The sequence below is a fragment of the Nothobranchius furzeri genome, chromosome 12 (genome assembly GCF_043380555.1).
Source record: "Nothobranchius furzeri strain GRZ-AD chromosome 12, NfurGRZ-RIMD1, whole genome shotgun sequence".
NCBI lineage: Eukaryota > Metazoa > Chordata > Actinopteri > Cyprinodontiformes > Nothobranchiidae > Nothobranchius > Nothobranchius furzeri.
In genome coordinates this window covers 53,957,429-53,976,820 of record NC_091752.1, presented here as the reverse complement: position 1 = coordinate 53,976,820, position 19,392 = coordinate 53,957,429, and the positions used below count along the sequence as shown (strand labels likewise).

Here is a 19,392-nt window from a genome sequence, read left to right as displayed (position 1 = left end):
AGGGGAGGCGGGTTTCTCGAACCTCGGATTCAGGAGGAACAATGTGGTTTTCTTCCTGGCTGTGGAACACTGGACCAGCTCTGTACCCTTCGGGGGGTCCTGGAGGGTGTGTGGGAGTTCGCCCAAGCAATCCACATGTGTTTTGTAGATTTGGAGAAGACGTTTGACCGCTTCCCCCAGGGGGCCCTGTGGAGGGAAATTTGAGAATACGGGGTACCAAACCCTCTGATATGGGCTGTTAGGTCCCTGTATGACCGGTGTCAGAGCTTGGTCCGCGTTGCCGGCATTAAGTCAAGCTTGTTTCCAGTAAGAGTTGGACTCCACCAAGGCTGCCCTTTATCACCGATTCGGTTCATAACTTTATGGATAGGATTTCTAGGCACAACCAAGGTGTTGAAGGGATCTTTTTTGGTGGCCTAAGGATCAGGTCTCTGCTTATTGCAGATGATGTGGTCCTGTTGGCATCATCGGACAGTGATCTCCAGCTGGAAACCTTGTTCTGTTGTTGCAGCTACAACCTCCACCCACTAGATGTTGCTTTGGTGTTTGTGCTCCATAATCAACCTTTCAACCTGACTAGTAACTAGCCCGTTATTGCTTTTCGCATCAGAAATATGTTAAATTTAAGGCTTTAACCAACTTTGTGTTAAAACATCACAATTGCTGCTTTGGTATTTCAACCTTATTAAAAATTTCATGAGTGTAATCATGTAAGTATGTTTTGACTCATTGTTCTTAGTCTCTTGATCACATTTATTGGCTTTTGTCTTCTTCTACAGAACTGCCCCCACAGAGTGGCCAAGGAGCCCAGTATGATAATCCCCCCTGGGGACACCTGCCAGCCAACAGAAGTGCCACAAGTGCTGCATCTTCCAACAATCTCAGTGGCTGGGATCAACTGATCATTGACCAGAAGGACACAGAGGCTTGGCCTTCTATTACCCTCAGCCAAAGCCAGGCCGCTTCAAGAGGATGCCCTTTGGACACTGATCCTGGTCACTCGACCAGCAGCAGCAGTAGTACAAGCAGTAGTTGTAGTGCAGTGAGTATGGCCACAGGTGCCAATAGTCAGACAGGCCACTTCCCAGCAAACCACCTTAGCAGCAAAGCCAACAGTGGGCCCAGCCCTGCCAATCATACTGGAACCAGCATGCTTTCTAGCCAGGTTGCAACCAATCGAGGTTGGGGCTCTGGGCCTGGACCTTCTCATTGCCCCCCTCAGTCCTCAGTGGGCAATGAAGGGAAATGCGACAGCCCAGTTGGAGGAGGTGGTAACAGAGGATGGGGTTCCTCTTCATCATCCTCCACCAACAATTTTAACTTGAATTTAAACCCCAATGCCAACCCATCTGCCTGGCCTATGTTGGGACATGATGGGGGAGGCACTGGGGGAGGCAGCTCAGGGGGAGCCAACACAATGTCATCTCCTCAACCTGTACCCAACCTCTGTAATCCTCCTGGCCCCCCACCAACCCAGACTGGTACCTGTTCTGGAGCCAACACTAACACCAAGTCCTCTAGTATTGGCAGTGCATGGGGTACAATAATGGCTCCTGATGCATCAGAGTCACATCCCACCCCATCCACGAATGTGTCTTTCAGTTCAGAACCTCAGAACCTTAAAACTGATGGACCAAATCAGACTCAAAAGCAGGAACCTCCCAGCCCAATTCGAAACTTGCCTGGCTGGGGCAGTGCACCTGCAGGCTTGGGTCCAATGGGACAGCAACAACCAGGAGGTGTGCAGGTCAATGGAGAAGATGATAACTCCTTATGGGGTAACAGTGGCAACTCTAAGCCTATTCCATCCAAGGAGGGACCTGGATGGAATACAGCCTGGGGCCGTGGAGGGAACGGATCTGGGAACTCTGGAGGTTGGGGTGAACAATCTGGTGGAGAGTGGGGGAAGCAGCACAGTGAAGAGGCCCAGGGAGGCTGGGATGCCCCCAGTTCTCCTCCGCAGGATTCACAACCTAATCATTGGAGCAGAGCTGTGAGCACAGCTGGTGCCAGTGAAGGGAGCAGCGATAGCACGGACGGGTATTCCCGACAGAAGGACCACTCATCCAGAGAAAAACCGGTCCCTATTCTGCCTGCCCAGGATCTGGACCCCAGGGTTCTGTGCAACACTGGTTGGGGGCAAACCCCTGTACGCCAACACACCACCTGGCATATGGATGATACTAAACGAAAGAATGATGTTGGCACTGAATCATGGGGCTCTGGCCCATCCACTTCAAGTGAAGTGCAGGGACCCATAAACACTAATACCGGGCCTGCTTCGAGGACTGACAATGGGAGTAAAAATGATGTGCCTGGTTCTCAGGGAGCTTCTGGTTGGGGTGGGAGCATGGCTGCTACACACATGCCCAGTTCAGGTTGGGGAGAGCCAACCAACAATATTAAACACCCTGTTGGACCTGATGGATGGGGAAACCCTCCATCAGGCGTTCCAACCAACAACATACCCAAGAATGGTAATCAGTCCTGGGGAGAGGAAAAATCTGCTGGTTGGGAAGCTTCTCAAGGCAAGCCAGCATCCCAGGGCTGGGGAGACCAACCCAAATCATCCCACACCTGGGGCAATAATGGTGGAATCAATAACACAGGAGACTGGGAGGAACCAGAAGAGACCAAAAAGAGTTCTGCAAACCCTGATTGGGAAGGAGAATCTGGAAACTGGAAGGAAAATAAACAAGACTGGGGAATGTCTGCTTCAGGACCAGGGATATCTGGAGCTGGAGGAAATGGGGGCTGGGGTGAGTCCGCACCCCAACGTCCTTGTGGTCCCCCCCAAGGTTGGATGAACAAGCCTCAAGATGGACCCAGTAGTAATTGTGGAGGAGGAGCCGTGGGCTCGTGGGGTGGTTCCGGCTCAGTGAAGCAGAGTGGAGGCTCGAGTGGCAGCAAGCAGGAACCCCCAAATGAGCCCACAGGCTGGGAAGAGCCTTCTCCACCTTCAATCCGACGTAAAATGGAGATAGATGATGGGACCTCTGCTTGGGGTGACCCTGGTGCCTACAATAAGGCCGTTAATCTGTGGGATAGAAACAATTCAGGGATGTCCCAGGCGAAAATTACCACTGGGGGCAATAGCCCTCCAGGTTCCAGCAACAACCACCCCCACACTCACAATCACCCTTATCACGGGCTGCCTGCACTTTTACCGAACCATAGCCAAAACACTCCAAACCCATGCCCTGCCACTGGGCCTAGGGATCCTCCAGTGCAACATCAGTCTGGGCAATCTCACATCAGAAGTCCCCTTATAGCTCAAGGTAGGATCATTTAATGATCACATTGTACAGTGCTTGAGTATTAATCAGAGTTCACAGTTTTAAAGGTACATTTCACTGTCATTCAAACTTTAAAGGTGACTTAGATTGTTACTTAAGTTCTTGTTGCTTGTTTCTTCTTTATTGTCCAAAGTGAAGGTGCCAAACGTGGAAGCTGGTTAGGTAGTTAGTACAGCGCACTGTTAAGCTCCAAGCTGTTGATCTACTTAAGTTAAAATCTTGACCTAGTTGCTCTCTTGAGATTTACGTCTAATCAACTCTCTAGATCAGCGACGCAGTGCCAGCTCTTTTCTTTCAAGAGGCTCTCACACGTTTCACAACACTGAATACAACCGTGTGAGGGGGTAACCCTGGCAACCTGACACGGGTACCCAAAAGAAGCACAAAAATGCTGTTTACTGCGTGCCTCGTGAAAATACTGATTTGCCACAAAACAGTTTGAGACAGATCGGAAGTGTGTGATTATATGGGAGCCACCATCTGTCAGTAGTTTAGGGGAGAAGGTGGAGCATGTTCCCAGACAGCCAAAGAGAGCAGATGCCCCCTGCTGTTCTTCATTAGACTCTGCAGTTGCTGCCTGTGATGGACTTGGATGAAACCTCATTAGATGTTTTAGTGAAAAAAAAATGAAGAATTTCTTACTAATGTGAAAATAGCATCTGCTTGTCCTGCTAAGGTTTCTTGAGATGGTTGTAGGTTTCTGGTCTCCCATACCAGAAGGTTGACTGTAACTTTAATTTTGGATCAGCCTTTTGGACTTGACCTTTCCCCGGTGGGAGAGCTAAGCTGAGTCTGGCATTGCTGCAGGCGTAACGGCAGCACCGTGCTTCTCATGCCAAAATAGACTTGCATGTGCCAGAGCTTAAACGGGGACCTCCTCCCTCTACCGACAGTCTGGCTCAGCCAAGCCCACTTTTCTACCTCCCTGCATGGCTGGTGCTTCACTCTCAACCTCGTCGCATTTAACCTTCAGCTCCTATAAATAAGTTTGAAATAAAAAAATCAAGCCAAGGTGAATGAATGGTATTTAAATCATACACACAATAATTAGTTATGACGCTTGGTGTGAGAACGTCTCATAAAAAGGTTAAAACTTCTGCATCAGCTGGACTGACTTAATAAAACCAATTTGCTGTCCTCACTGCTAAAGTTCCCAATCAAGCTGGATTGAAATTAGTTATTTTAGATCGTTTTGCAACATCATAAGTAATTTGCTAAATGCTTCTTTTTCTGGTTTTTGTTTAAAATTTCTGAATAATATTATTACTGCTGCTGTTAAAAATAATAGTAATGATGCAGTTTTGTCACGTAATTTAGCATTCTGCAGTAAGATCATTTTAAAATGTGAGGAGAGTTTATCAGAGCGGCTGCAACACGTGATTATTATAGAACATTACTAATCTTAACAGGATGAGCCAAAAGGCCTTTACTATAAATATTTTGACATAATTCTAAAAATCTTGAAAGCCCTTAGGTAGGGGTAGGGTGATGTATCGGTCCGCCGATATTTACCGTATTATTTATATTTTTTATATAAATTGGTATCGGCCAATATTAGTCCTAAATAAAGCCGATTTAAATTCAGGCGCATCCTCGAGCAACCCGGTTCTGTTACAGAATTCAATTCACAAAAACATCTGCACAATAAATACTTTAAATTAATTCTATTTGTCTGATTTTAACACTGAGCGGTGCAAAAAGTTAAGATTTAACGATTGGTTGAATTTAGAGTTCAAAAAACGGATCCAGCTTCAGAAACTTTGTTATTAGTGAGATTTTAGCATGAAAATAAGAAGGATATCGGCCATGAAAATCGGCAGTACATATCTGCCATCAGCTTACCGTGTCTCCTACATATCAGTATCGGCAATAGATCGGTCGACCTCTATCATTAAGTTTGCTATACCTGGTTAGAAAAACCAAATATGGGGGGAAAGAGACCATGGATACCGTTAACCTATCGTGTTTCCTAGACACTCGTCCTGATCTCGTGGGACGTTTTTGTTTTTCACACTGCTGTCCTTGCGTGCCCTCCAGGTTGGGGCGAGCTACCCAGCTCCCACACTAAATCAGAAAGCTCTTGGGGCGACCCTGCACCCTCTCCAGGCAGCATGGATAATGGCACGTCTGCCTGGGGCAAACCGAGCGGGAGCTCTGGAGGCTGGGGAGACGGCAACCCAGACAGCTACAGCAGGAGCAACCAGACAATGACCACTGCTTCCTGTAAACCCAGTAAGTAAATCCTGGGTTTGCAACGGTGTTAACATGTGAATACTGATGGCATGCTCTAGCTCCGCCGCTGAAGCAAACAGTGTTTTTCTCCTGCTGAGTCAAATCAAGGACAATGTGACAGAAAACCCCATTTTTTTAGCCATAGGTCCACACTGCCCCCTAGTGGCTGCAGCGTTTAATTTAATGTCTGTGCAGCATGTTGGTTTTACTCTGTCCTCGTTGCATATATTTGTCTCAATACTTTTATCATTATATTACATTTATTTCTTTAAAAATTACATAAAATGTTAGCCTGTAAAACACTTGTTTATTTGTTAGCTTCTGTGGAAAGCATAAATACATTCACTTAAACTGATGCTCAACTTTGATTTCTCTCTGAGGTTTTGTAAACATTTATTTTTATTTTTTATTTTTTGTTTGTTTTTTCAGCCTCCAAACCTATGCAAGATGGATGGGGAGGAGGAGGAGGAGGAGGTGGGGAAGAGCTCAGCCTGTCAGGTGGTCAGTGGGACACTGAGGAGGGAGACATGTGGAACAGCACTGCATCCCAGGAGAGCAACTCTTCCTGCAACTCCTGGGGCAACACGTCCAAAAAAGTCCAGCAGAAGGTAGAAAGCTGTTCATGTGGAATGAGGAGATGACAAATATCCTCCTTTAGTCAGTTCTGGGAAAGCTTGTAAAACCTAAACTATTGCTGCTTAGCTGCTAGTAAACTGGTAGCACGTTGAGTTGGGAATCGGCCCGTTTTTACTGCTGGGTGTTTTTTCTTGTTCTGAGGAAACTGTTGAATGTGTAAATGCAGGTAGCAATGAAATATCTGGACCTGCAGATCACATTCTCAGACTTATTTTAAATGTTGTTTCAGTCAACTTGAAACTTGCTGAACAATTTAGGGTTGGGCATCGAGCATCGATTGGAACCTGTTCCAACTGTTAGTTTTTCCCGGAATCGTTCAACGGTACTTTTTTCGATTCCTAGAATGCCGACGGAAGAGGAATCCGCAGCCGATGTCCATGAAAAATAAACGTGATTTGCAAATTGTGATCATCACCTTTCAGAGCTGATCACACCAGCTGTATGCAGCAGCGAGTGTCTCCCCCCTCCCCCCCCCTTGCAGCGACCAGATATAACGCGTCTGCCGAAATTTTACTCCGTAACATAAACTTTAACTTCTGCAGCGAAAAATGCGTAGAGGAAACGTCAACACGGTGGATTTAATAGAAGCTTTAAAGAACAAACTGGACGGTGTGAGGTGAGTTTGTCTCACTGCAGAAATAAAAACACACACGGAGCGTCAGCAGTCAGACGCAGCCGCTCACCAACACTCTGTGTGTGTGTGTGTGTGTGTGTGTGTGTGTGTGTGTGTGTGTGTGTGTGTGTGTGTGTGTGTGTGTGTGTGTGTGTGTGTGTGTGTGTGTGTGTGTGTGTGTGTGAGCGTCAGAAGGCTGAACAATAACCTGTAGAATAATTAAAGTCATCATGCTAGAGAAGCTTCTCTGTGGGTGGACCACACCAGCTTCTGCCACAATAATAATAATAATAATAATAATAATAAATAAAAAATTTTATTTCCTTTCTGAACTATTTCATTTGAGAGTCTTAATGTTTAAAATCTGTTAGATTGTTACTGACTGCAGCTACATTTAAGTTTCACTTTCTGTTCTGACTGAATGCTGCTGCAGCATGGAGGTGTAGTTGTCAGTCATCCTGGACATGATCATCCTGAGAGTTTTAGCTGAAAACAGCTGGATGTTTCTGGACATGTTGGAGACATTTAGTCTCTCATCCCAGAGGCTTCTTCCAGACTTTGGTTGTGGTCAGAAACAAACACACTGGTTGTGCTGCAAGTCTTTTTCTTTTTTCCTCCAAAACATGTTTTTGTCTAAATGAAGGTGATGTTGTTGTTCATAGAATTAAAATTCATGTTGAAGTCAAGATTATTTCATCAAGTAGGACCTGTGGTTAGCTAGCTCATGTAAAACATGTCATGTCTTCAAAGAATCAGAATCGGGAATCGATAGGAACCGGAATCGAAACGAGGAATCGGAATCGTTCAAAATGAAACGATGCCCAACCCTGCTGAACATACTCCATCCATGTTTTTACGTGATTTTGTAATTCCACTGTGAAGTGTTGCTGCGTTGCCGCGCTAACCGCCGTCTCCCTCAGGTGAAAGTCCCAGGGAAGCAGGAAGATGTCTGGATCTTGAAGCATCTCATCAAACAGCTGACAGATATGGGGTTCCCTGTGAGTGATGCTGACGATGCTTCATCCTAACGTGAAGGCGTAACGCAGAGCTCTCACCATTGAACTCTGCTTGCTGTGTTTTGTTTTTCCAGAGGGATCCAGCAGAGGAGGCTCTGAAGAGCAACAACATGAACTTGGATCAGGCCATGAGCACCCTGCTGGAGAAGAAGACGGAGCTGGACAAGCGTGGGATGGGGCTCGGCGGCCATGACTACCACAACGGGCTGATCAACAAGTCCATGAGCTGCCCTCGGCCTCCGCTTCTTTCCAAAGATCCTTCAGCAGACCCTCGTCTGCCCTTCATTGATAAGGTACCTCATTCCTCATCTTCAAAAAATGTTTGAATAATTGTGGTGGTTTGGGCTCTCCAGCTGACGCGGTCTCTTGTGTGCTGCAGATGCAGAGTGGAATGTTTGGCGGCGGTGGAGCAGCACAAGCCCGGGCCATGCAGCAGCCGCAGCCGCCTCCTCAGCCACCAGTGCCGCCTCTCAGCTCCTCTCAGCCTAGTCTACGTGCTCAAGTGCCTCAGTTTCTCTCCCCTCAGGTTCGGCCACGCTCACCTACAAACACTCACGCTTGGTTTTAACCACGGTCAGATTCGTAGTCAAGCAACTGAATTAATGCAGGAAAATGCGTTTGTTTGATTTGAAACATCTCAAGAAGAGTTTCATAAAACTAGTCAACCTTTAGATGTTGTTTTTGTCCATCCACAGGTTCAAGCACAGCTCTTACAGTTCGCAGCAAAAAACATTGGTCTGAATCCTGCACTTTTAACCTCACCAATAAACCCTCAACATATGACGCTCCTGAATCAACTCTACCAGCTGCAGCTGGTGAGTCCTTCGCCGTTTAATGAACCCATCAGTTTCTGTTCCCGTAACGTTTAGACTTCAAAATAAAACCCCACTTAGAGCGGTTTATAATTGACTCCAACTTCTTTCTTATTTGTTCAAAGACTGAACCACAGATGGTTTTCCTTTTCTTTTCTTTGTATTTTTTTTTTGGTTACTGTTGATTTTTATGGAAACAAATAAATATTTTAATGTTTAATTCACAGGCGTACCAGCGTTTACAAATTCAACAGCAGATGTTGCAGGCACAGCGCAATGTTTCTGGTCCCATTCGACAGCAAGAGCAGCAAGTACGCTTCCCTCTTCATCCTTGTTTGTTTATTTAGCTGTTCTACTTTATTCTCTCCTCTTCTAGATGGTTTACGAACTGGCTCACATTTGTAAATATTCAAGGCGTGTTGCATGTTTTGGATCCTAACTGCGGGTCCTCTGATGCGTTCTCAGGTTGCACGTACAATCAATAACATGCAGCAGCAGATCCAGCAGCACCAACGACAGCTGGCCCAGGCTCTGCTGTTGAAACAGCAGCAACAGCAGCAGCCCCCCTCCCACTCAGGCCTGCATCCTGGTGGAGCCAAATCCACCCTGGATTCATTTCCAGGTCACCCCCAGACTCCAGGCCTCCCCGACCTGCAGACCAAAGAGCCGCAGTCATCCCCCAACACCTACAGCCCCTATGCTCTCTGTGAGTGGCAGGAAGTGTTGATCTGTGACGGTGAGAGGGATCCGATTGCTGAGCATCATTTGTAACATCGGTCTTTCTCTTTCTCCTCAGCTGGACTGAATCCAAACCTGAATCCAAACTGTATCGATGTGGGAAGTCTTCCTCTGAAAGAACCCCCGCAGCCCCAGTCGCGGCTGTCTCAGTGGACACACCCGAACTCCATCGAAAGTCTGTCTGGACACGCCTCTGCTCTTGAGCCCAATCTGGGAAAGCACGGTGAGGAAAACCACAAGATCCAGCTCATCAAGCAGCCTGATGTTTCAGTAAAAGCGGTTTCATTCTGTGAGTCGTCAGTTTCCATAAAGTCCTGGAAGATCAAGAATCAACAGAAATCTTTCAAAACGTAGATCAGGAAATCATGTTTGTATCCTACAAATCATTATTAAATGTATAATTATTATAATTAAAGGAGCATTACGTACAAATTTTACAGTGAAATAATCGCAAAACAGTTTAATGTCTCAGTCAGCGACTCTTAGCCAGCTGGGGGGTTGTCAGTTTTTCTCTCTTTCAAAAACTAAAGAGGGACGCGGTTACTGTTTACAAAGCGTTTGTGAGGTTGCCATGTCTCAGGTGAGCCAACACTGCAGCGCTGGCATTTGTAATTTGACACTGGTCGGCAAAAAGCTCCAGAGATCCTAAGCCAGGTAACAGGAGTAACCGAGAAGTTATTTCTTGTACTTCTAAGAAACCACGACATCTTTTTGTTTTACGCTAATATCTGGTGATTCAGGCTAGAAGCTAACGTTGAGCTAACAATGAATTAGAAGCAAATAGTCGGCTATAAAAATATCTCAAGCAACTTTTTCGATTACCAAAAACTCTGTTACATTGAAACGTGTGTGTGAAGTGAATAATGACTCGGTTGTGGTGTTTTACTTCTTTTAATGAGTCATTCAGAGCTCAAACAGCAAGACGGCGCTGGAGAAATATTACCGTAATAATTGTAGTAAGTGCTCCCTAGCGTAAAACACCCAAAGGTACTAGCACCCAATATGGTAATGCATTTATCAACTTACTTACAACTGACTCGTCGTTGCTTGTCATCTAGAATCTTCGGTGCTGATTCGTTACTGACGTCAGCCATGATGGCTTAGGAAAATGGACTGCAGTTACCTCATTTGACCACATGATGTCATTCTCACTTCATTTTTACATGTTTCACCTTTAAGTAAAGCCATTTGTTTTGTCTGGGTAGGTGCCCCCCTGGGGCCTCCTGGGAAGCCCCCCCAGATGGACGACTCGTACCACCACTACAACCTGATGTCCAGCTCCGAGTCTCCTACAAGCCCGCTGGTCCCCCCCGAAAGCTGGGGGCAGGGCAAGAACAGCAGCGACAAGATGGCAAATGGGACCAACATCAACTGGCCACCAGGTTAGAAAACGTCTACTGTCACATCATGTTTGTGGGTACTTCAGAATGCGTACTTTTACTTTATTCCCTTCGGAGTTTGAAATCGTCGTGAGTGAAAGTAAACAAAAACTTGTTTCAGAGTTTTGTCCCGGCGTTCCCTGGAAGGGGCTACAGAACATCGACCCTGAGACTGACCCTAACGTGACCCCAGGCAGCGTCCCCAGTGGACCCACCATCAACACCAACATCCAGGATGTCAACCGCTACCTGCTGCGGGACAGGAGTGGAGGTCAGACCAACCGCCAGTGGCTGCTTGTGTTTCATACGTTTATGTTGAATAATATGTCTCTTTGAAGATCCGGCTGAAGAGTTTAAAAGATACCTGAAAAATCAATAAACTGAATTTCCTATTTTAAAAAAGTATCAGAGGTTTTAAACCTATCCGGGATCCTGCTGCTGCTTCTTTTCTTCTTTATTTTCCTGCTTTAACTGCTTCTATTTCCATTTTCACCCACTTGAACCTCAGTGATCTTATCATTTGTAGTGCCTTTTTTTTTCTTTGCTCCATTTCCTCTCTTGCTACTTTTTCCTTATTTGTGTTTGTCTGTTGGTGTCGCTGGCGTCGCCTCAGGCTCCTCCCCCACTTCATCTCAGAACGAGGCTCTGCCTCCTTCCGCTGATTGGCCGGTCAGTGCCTACACTAGCTCGTTCAGTCTCTCGTCCCCGGAGATGGACGAAGCAGGTACATGGTTTACCCACAACCCTCTCCCCTCACCCTGCAGTGACCGTGTGGTCCAGAGCTCTAACCCTGCCCCCCCCAAGCCGCTACTCCTGAGCATGATTTTCATTTGAAAGGTCAGCGGTGTTAGCAAAGCAGTCCCTTCTAGTGCCTGGACAGTGTGAAGCAGAGGAGATGCTAGGTTAGTTTACAGCTGACTATGAACAGCTTTCATTCGTTCTGTCTGCTTCTCTTCATAAAAGAATGGGAGATATGTGGTGGTTGTAGATTTGTGGAAAAGTGTTACTTTTTCATTAGATGTGTCCCTAACCAGAGAACCTGCAGCTCTGGGTTCTGCAGACCAACCGTCCTCCATGTTTCCATCCAGGTAAACTGTCGGAGATGAAATCAACCTGGTCCCCAGGCCCCATCTCTCACAGCCAGCCGTCTCTGTCCCACGAGCTTTGGAAGGTCCCTCATGGCCCGCGGAGCAGCACCACCGCCCCCTCCCGCCCTCCGCCCGGCCTCACGAACACGAAGCCCTCCTCCACCTGGGGCGGGAACTCTCTGGGTCTGAGCCAAGGCTGGAGCAGCTCCTACACCACAGGTACGTCACACCCTTCATGTCTCTAATCTGCTGAAAATCAGCTCCGCGCTGTTTAATGATGAACATGAGGCGTTCAACTCTTATCTACTGGTTTACGTCAGAGTTATTATCCCACTCAATCCAGTAGCAGATGGAACTGATGAAGCTGTGATGAACGACTGGACACTTGAAGATGATTTGCTGCAGATTTCCACATCATAAATGAAGACGACGATCTAAGACGGGGCATCTAAGGCTACGTTCACACTGCAGGCCTTGATGCTCAATTCCGATTTTTTTTTTGAGTAAACCAGATTTTTTTGTGTGGCTGTTCACATCATGACTGAAATACAACATCAGATTCTCTCCAGTGTGAACGCTCCTCGGCCCCAAAGAGACCCGTGAAAACTTTCATACCTGTTAATTCTTCCGTTTTGGGCTGGAAACTGTTTTAAAAACTGTAAACTATTTTACTCCTTGTTCCCGCCATCTCCCTGAATTAGTATTTATAGAAAATGTTCCGGTATTAATTCCTTCACGGAGAATCCTCCTCCCTCCCTCCCTCCCTCCCTTCACGGAGACGGAGACCGGTGAGACGCGTCGCTCCAGCAGCACCTCCCGTTCCCGTTCACATTCTCTCTTTTTAATTCCAAAACTTAAAACAGGAAGTCCCGACAGACTCCTGAACCCTTCTGTCAGCGCTTCTCCTCGGGATCATGCACGCACGACGCTCACCTCCGCTGACTCAGTGACGTAGGAGACAGATTTAATGAGACATGACCGTTCAGACTGCAGCCGCTTTCAAAATCATCATATATGTGTCGGAATCAGTCCCACATATTCAAGTGACACGGATCGCGTTTGAAAAAATCTGATCTGTGCCATTCAGACTGTCATAAAAAACTCAGATATGGGTCAAATGTGGGGAAAAGGCAGATTTAATGCGCTTTGGCCTGCAGTGTGAGCGTAGCCTAAGAGTGTCTGAGGCGTCAGGCTCTTATGTTGTGGCTAAGTGTGAGCCGTGGTGCGGTTCAGCTCTGGGGTTTTGCACATTCAATTCAATTCAATTCAAAAACACTTTATTAATCCCAGAGGGAAATTGATTGCTGTAGTAGCTCAGAATAATAATAATAATCAAGTCATCAAAGAGTTATTGTATATTACAATGGCTGTTGGCAGGAAGGATCTCCAGTAGCAGTCAGTGTTGCAGCGAAACTGAAGAAGCCTCTGACTGAAGACACTCTTCCGTTGTCGGACAGTCTTGTGAAGAGAATGCTCAGGGTTGTCCATCATTTTCTTGATTCTCTGGAGAATCCTTCTTTGCATTATCTCCTCCAGCGGTTCCGAAACTGCCGAAACTCTGGCTGAGTCCTTGAAAGGGCTTGGAGTTCCTCCATCTTGTTGGCCAGTGATCTCACATTGCCCATTATGATCGATGGAAGAGATGGTTTGAATTTCCTCTTTCTCTGTCTCCGTTTTGCTCCCGCTCTGCACCCACGCTTCTTGCATTTTAGCTCATTTGGGATTTTTGGCTTCAGTTGAGGTATTATTTCATCCTTTCCAATGTTAATCAGCTGCTCCCAATTGTAAACCAGCTTGTCGCCATGGTTACGCATCATAACAAATGCTCAAAAAGTGAAAAAATAGCAGTAAAAATCCTCCAAGCTTCACAGCACCAGAAACAGAAAAGTAAAGTGTCCAAAAAATACAGTTTTTCTTGAGAAACTAGAAGAAAAAGTGCCCAAGCAAAGGCAAAACTTACATATAGTCAACACACAGAGCTACTCCAACATGCAGCCGCCCAGAGCAGCGCAGTTCCGGAAAAAAACGGTCGTGTTGCAGGTGAGAGTGAAACGTGTTGTGATGATGCCTCCAACCACAGGGCGTGGTGATCCTGAAGCCTGTTGTGGTTCATCATCTCATGGCTACAGCTGACTCCACCCTTTCAGCCTCAGTAACTGACTTTGGTTTCACACGAGCTCAGGAGGTATAACAGAACTCTGCTTTTCCACAGCTGGCACCACGTGGAGTACGGACAGCTCCAACCGGACCAGCTGCTGGCTGGTTCTGAGGAACCTCACTCCACAGGTGAGCGTTCCCTCATCTCTCTGTCTGCTGGCGTTTATTGAGCGTAAACTCTGTGTGGGTGCTCTAATGTGTGATTTTTGCAGATCGATGGTTCGACTCTGCGTACTCTGTGCATGCAGCACGGCCCGCTCATCACATTCCACCTGAACCTGACGCAGGGAAACGCTGTGGTGCGCTACAGCTCCAAGGATGAAGCTGCTAAGGCTCAGAAGTCCCTGCACATGTACGTCCGCACAGCTTTAGGGTGCAGCCCGGTCACATTTTAGAATTCTGTAACCTTATGGCGTTTTTTTCTACATCCAGGTGTGTGCTCGGGAACACCACCATCCTTGCAGAGTTTGCAGGTGAAGAGGAAGTGAACCGCTTCTTTGCACAGGGCCAGTCGCTCGGTGGAACCACCAGCTGGCAGGCCAGTCCAGGCACCAATCAGACGAGGATGGGCGGAGCCGGGTCCGGAGCAACTCACCCCATCGGCCACTCGCCCCACTGGAACAAAAACAGCGGGGGTGTCGGGAATAGCGGCGGCGGCGGGCTCGGAGCAGGTGGAGCAAAAACGGGAGGGGAGCTGCTCTGGGGCGGAGTTCAGCAGTATTCCAGTCTGTGGGGCCCCCCGAGTGGAGAGGAGGGGCGGGTCATGGGGAGCCCCACACCAATCAACACGCTGCTGCCTGGTGACCTGCTGAGTGGAGAGTCCATGTAGGGAAACGCAAACCTTTCAAATCAACGTGGAGATAATCAGAGTAGGAGCGAAGGAGACGAGAGGAAGGCAAGGCCACATCTTCGCTGCTTCGCTTTGTCGGCCTCCTCAGCTCTTTTTGTGTTTTATGACCTTTCAGTTGCAGTTTTATCGGTGTGAATTTTAATAAGTGATTTGTGGCCTCAGTGTTCAGCTTTTGCTCCTGGAGCCACAGGAGGGAGTCCTTCATCTATCAAAGACAAACATCTTACAGAACGAACGTTGGAGAAGTCGCCGTGTAAAACTAACGCGAGTCAAACTGACACAGTGACAAGCTGCCATCTTTAAACGTACGTAATCCCTCGCTGCCTTTGCAGGCAATCATAATGCACCTCAGAGATCCATACAAAAGGCATCATTCCCAAAGTAAAAACGCTTCAATCAGAGTGGCTGTGGAACTTTCAGCTGGTCCAGACTCAACGTTTGTTTCTCTCAGCACTAAAATTAGCCTTAAACCATTTCCTGCCCTGCTAGCCTCACTCTCTCTTGCACACCCTTATTTCTGAGCCAGTGAAACCTGAGTGGAGAGTACGTGCTGCTGCTGCTGCTGCTGCAGCGTCACATAAGCAGCCAAGCTTATCTTTGGGTTTTGTTTAGTTGGAGTTCCCCACGCGATGCTCGAAGGGAATGATGCAACTGTTCGCCTTGTTCAAGCCATTTATTTTTGTAGTATTTTTTAATTGTTTTTCTTCTTGAACCATTGCAAACAGAGCTTAGAAATGATATTATTCAAATGTGTCTGTCAGTCCTATCCGGTGGAGGGGTGGGGGGTGTTGTGCATGTACAGTTGAAGAAACGACAAACCACTGCTATTACAATGGAACTGTAAACACTTTATTAACGCACCTCAACCCGTCTCTGATCTCCTCGCAGTTTGGTTTCAGCCCCAGACGGCCTCGCTGACCTCATATTGCACCCCCCCCCCCCCCCACTCCCCCAACAGCACGCCCAGTCCACCTGCAACACCCACCTTCTCAAGTGACGTGCAATATGAACCAGACTCTCCCGTCCAAGCACCCTACGGCTGACAGCAGACCATAAGGAACAAGTGAACTGCAAATACTTTATCTGCCCTGCAGCCCCACCTTAACAGAATAAAACTGCCCCCCCAAGAGAATGTGTGAATCCTTGGGGGGGGGGGGGGACAAGCTGATCTTCATCCATTCTGCTTGAGATGCAAGGACTTTCATTCAAAGCACTTCTCAGCCGGCCGCCTCCATGTTTATACTAAAGACTCATTTTGAGGAGAGGTTGCAGCTCGTGTGTGTGTGTGTGTGTGTGTGTGTGTGTGTGTGTGTGTGCGTGCGTGTGCGTGTGAGAGACAAACCAAAATGAGAGGAGCTTGTTTTATCCTGATTACCCAGAAGACTTTGGTTCCTGTTCAGATCCTCCTTTGCTTCGGCGGACGAGGTGAAGCGAAGGTCTGTGACGAAGCAGTCGATCATAGCACTTAGAGCACCACTGCTCCTTATACCCTCAATGCCAACAAATAGAAGAGATAGAGAAGCAACACTGGCAAATAAAAAAAAAACTGCAAAAGCAAAGACTCAGAAGCAATCTGATCAGTGGCTTCTCTGTATACTTATTTTTTAACTTGACATGGATGTGTTTTTTTTATCCTTTTTAACTGACGTCTGGGACCAGAGGATGTTAAACATGGTAGCAACGTGAAGGGAAATACAAAGAAAAACTAACAGATGATGGGTGTGACCACACAGTGCTCATCCTCTCCGTCTCTTATCAGCATAAGCATCACTGTTACATTTGCAACTCTTCAGCCTTGCTGTTTGGAAATGGGTCCAGCAGGGAGGACCGCTGTCTTGTCTCGTCCTTTTAGTCGCTGATGATCGAGGCCCTGCCACCCTGTGTGATAGTTTGGCCACTGAGTGCCTGCCTGCTGCAGAGTGCAGTGCTGCAGCAGCCTACATCCCCGCGGACCCCCCACCCCCTCCACACCTAGAGCAGCTCTGTCAGAACTGGCCCCACCTGTATTGAATCAACTACTGTTACGCCAGAGACTGTCCTCTGCAACCACCACGTCCCTTCTCTCTCCTGCAAAGCATCACTTTAGTCAGAGATCGTCATTGATGTGTGCTTTTTTTTCTTATTGCCACAGTGCATCTTTATTTAGTTGCAAGTTTGCCGATGATGTTGCTGTTTATGTTCATGGTGATGATGATGATTTTATGGTCTGTATGCAGTGTTGAGCTTCTCTCCTGCCCCTCCCACTGCCTCAGAACCAGTGTGTAGTTGAGAGATGCACCTCAGCCTCGCTTCAGTAGGGGAAAACAACTTATTCCCAGATGGCGACCCGACTTCTTGGCCGTTTCGTCATCGATGGGCTGTGCTCACACTGGTGCTGTACCCTGGGATCGCTCGGTTAGACTTAGGACCACCTCAACTGACCGCAGCGTTTCATTTCTATGCAAAAACAAGGAGGCGTGGGTTTGCAGTCGTGCCCTAACATCTGCCAATATCCACTTTGATCTCGCATCCTTTACTACCAGGCAGCTTCTGAAACCTCACGCAGTAAAATGTAGGGGACACTGAAACCCTTTCTGGTCTCGTTAGGTGGAAACGAGCTTTTAGATGACACTAAACGACCTGCTGGAGGCACTACTCATTGGCAATTGCTTTCTCAGTCTCGTGCCAATCGATTTGTTAGAATCTACTTCCACTTTTCATGTAGTTAAATATCTTAAATGGAAAACGTAGAGTTGCTCTTGCTGCTGCTGCTGGGGAATCTTTATTTTTTACTGGAGGCTGCGGTGTGGGGACGTGGGGTTTAACTGAGATCTGTGTATGTGTCTGTGCACTGTTTATTGGTCACATCGGGTACATCTCTTTTAAAACCAAAAACATGATCTTTTTTCTTTATCATCAAGGTTTTCACAGAAAAGTAAAAAAAAAATCAAATAAAGTTGTTTTTTTCTGCTGCGCACTCCGAGTGAGAGATCCCTGCATCCTGTTTTGCTAAGGAGCCGACACGGGTCGCAGCTCCAGTTTGGTACCAAGTCTTAAAACCTTCGGGGACCTGCTCTCTTCCAGAGTCGCCTTGGACGCTGATCGTTCAACTAAACAATCACTTTTTGCCTGTGCTGTTTGCTTGTTTGTTTCCTGACGAAATCCCGTGTTTTACTCCACACTGGACTTGATTACTGAGCTGGTGTCGAAGAGGGACAGAACGTGGGGGAGGGGAGCCTCAGATGTGGATATTCTCAGCGCAGCACCAGCACTGAGAGCCTCCTCCCACACGCTTGCACTCATATCTACCTGTTTGTGTTGGAAATCGGACGTTTCCATGTTCACCACTTCCATTCGTAAGGTGGACTCCAAGGCAACTGGAGCTTCACCTGTTCTCAATCATGGATCAGAAGAGTCAGGGCAGGGACGCAGAAGAGCTGGATCAGCAAAAATGTCTTTAAGAACTGGGTTGAATATGCACATGCTTGCTCACACACACACATGCACACACACTATACAGGCTGGATTTGATCTGTTTTCCACTTGAGTCCTTCCCTCGCTTCAGCTTCTGTTTGGAGTTTATTAACCGTCTGTATCCAACATATTTCCCAGAAGACAAGACGATAAACATATCAGAGTAATACAAAATAATGAAAACAAATACTTGAATCAAAAGAAGCGCCAATAATGTAATGTGAACACTTTTTGTAGTGTTGTTTTTACTTTTCTTTTTGTCTCATTCATACACTTCAGAGATTTTTGATAGCATCTGTTCAGAGTAAATGATTTCAAATGTTGAAAGCAAAGATCGACTTTAAAAAGGCAAGTGTTGCATCTGTCGTGTTCGAGTGTTTGCACAAGGCTGCATGTACTGTATGAATGAATGAATGTTCGCCGCGTCAGGGTGAAAACACGCGAGAGCTCGTGATTACGGCGGAAAACGTTTTGCCTCGTGTATTTTTTTTTTATTCAGTATAATTTTGTTGTCTTTTTTTTCTCGTGCTCGTCAAAACTAGATTGGAAAGTTGTAACTAGCCTCTAGCGTTGCACTGAGTGTCGGCCTCACCCCCTCATCCAGCTACATGAACAACATGATACAAGTACCGAGGGGAGGCGGAGACAGTTCATGTGTACATGTTTACTCAAGGACTAAAATAAGTGTTTTGTTTCATTTTTTTAAAGTAATGTAATGTTTATCTACCTTAGTGGCTTTTATTGTGGAATAATCCAAGAAAGTATCGATCATAATTGAGTATTGCACCATTTTTCAGACTGTAAACTTTTAAAAAAAGGAAAAAAAAATCACATATATATATAAAAAATGCAGCAAAAAAAGAAGTATTTTGCAGACTTGTGGCCATAGATGGGGTAGAGAGACTTCGGCTCTCCCAAATCTGAGCAAACGGGGAGTGAAGGACGAGACATCAGACCGAGCCCGGGCTTCTAGGGCTCACTTCAGAGGTGCCTAAAGTTTATTTTGTTGTTTGATTTTGTTTTCTTGTCACTTATGTTGGGTTCATTTATGTTCTGCAAGGCCACTGACAGTTTACAGTTTTATTTCATCTTCTGGATTTAAAAAATGGAGGAAATAAACAC

General features: G+C 46.6%; 1 protein-coding gene across 1 annotated transcript in view; it reads left to right on the top strand.

Annotated features, from left to right (window-relative positions):
* tnrc6c1 (trinucleotide repeat containing adaptor 6C1) overlaps window positions 1-15,008 on the top strand; it is a 61,256-nt gene extending 46,248 nt beyond the window's left edge. Inside the window, exons 5-20 of the mRNA XM_070542710.1 lie at window positions 780-3,278; window positions 5,334-5,528; window positions 5,958-6,136; window positions 7,698-7,775; window positions 7,868-8,086; window positions 8,173-8,319; window positions 8,489-8,608; window positions 8,833-8,916; window positions 9,071-9,311; window positions 9,402-9,566; window positions 10,549-10,725; window positions 10,844-10,993; window positions 11,811-12,029; window positions 14,023-14,096; window positions 14,180-14,319; window positions 14,400-15,008. Coding sequence (XP_070398811.1) covers window positions 780-3,278; window positions 5,334-5,528; window positions 5,958-6,136; window positions 7,698-7,775; window positions 7,868-8,086; window positions 8,173-8,319; window positions 8,489-8,608; window positions 8,833-8,916; window positions 9,071-9,311; window positions 9,402-9,566; window positions 10,549-10,725; window positions 10,844-10,993; window positions 11,811-12,029; window positions 14,023-14,096; window positions 14,180-14,319; window positions 14,400-14,796 — 5,084 coding nt within the window. The 3' untranslated portion in view covers window positions 14,797-15,008. The remainder of the gene's footprint in view (window positions 1-779; window positions 3,279-5,333; window positions 5,529-5,957; window positions 6,137-7,697; window positions 7,776-7,867; window positions 8,087-8,172; window positions 8,320-8,488; window positions 8,609-8,832; window positions 8,917-9,070; window positions 9,312-9,401; window positions 9,567-10,548; window positions 10,726-10,843; window positions 10,994-11,810; window positions 12,030-14,022; window positions 14,097-14,179; window positions 14,320-14,399) is intronic.
* Window positions 15,009-19,392: the final 4,384 nt, after the last annotated feature.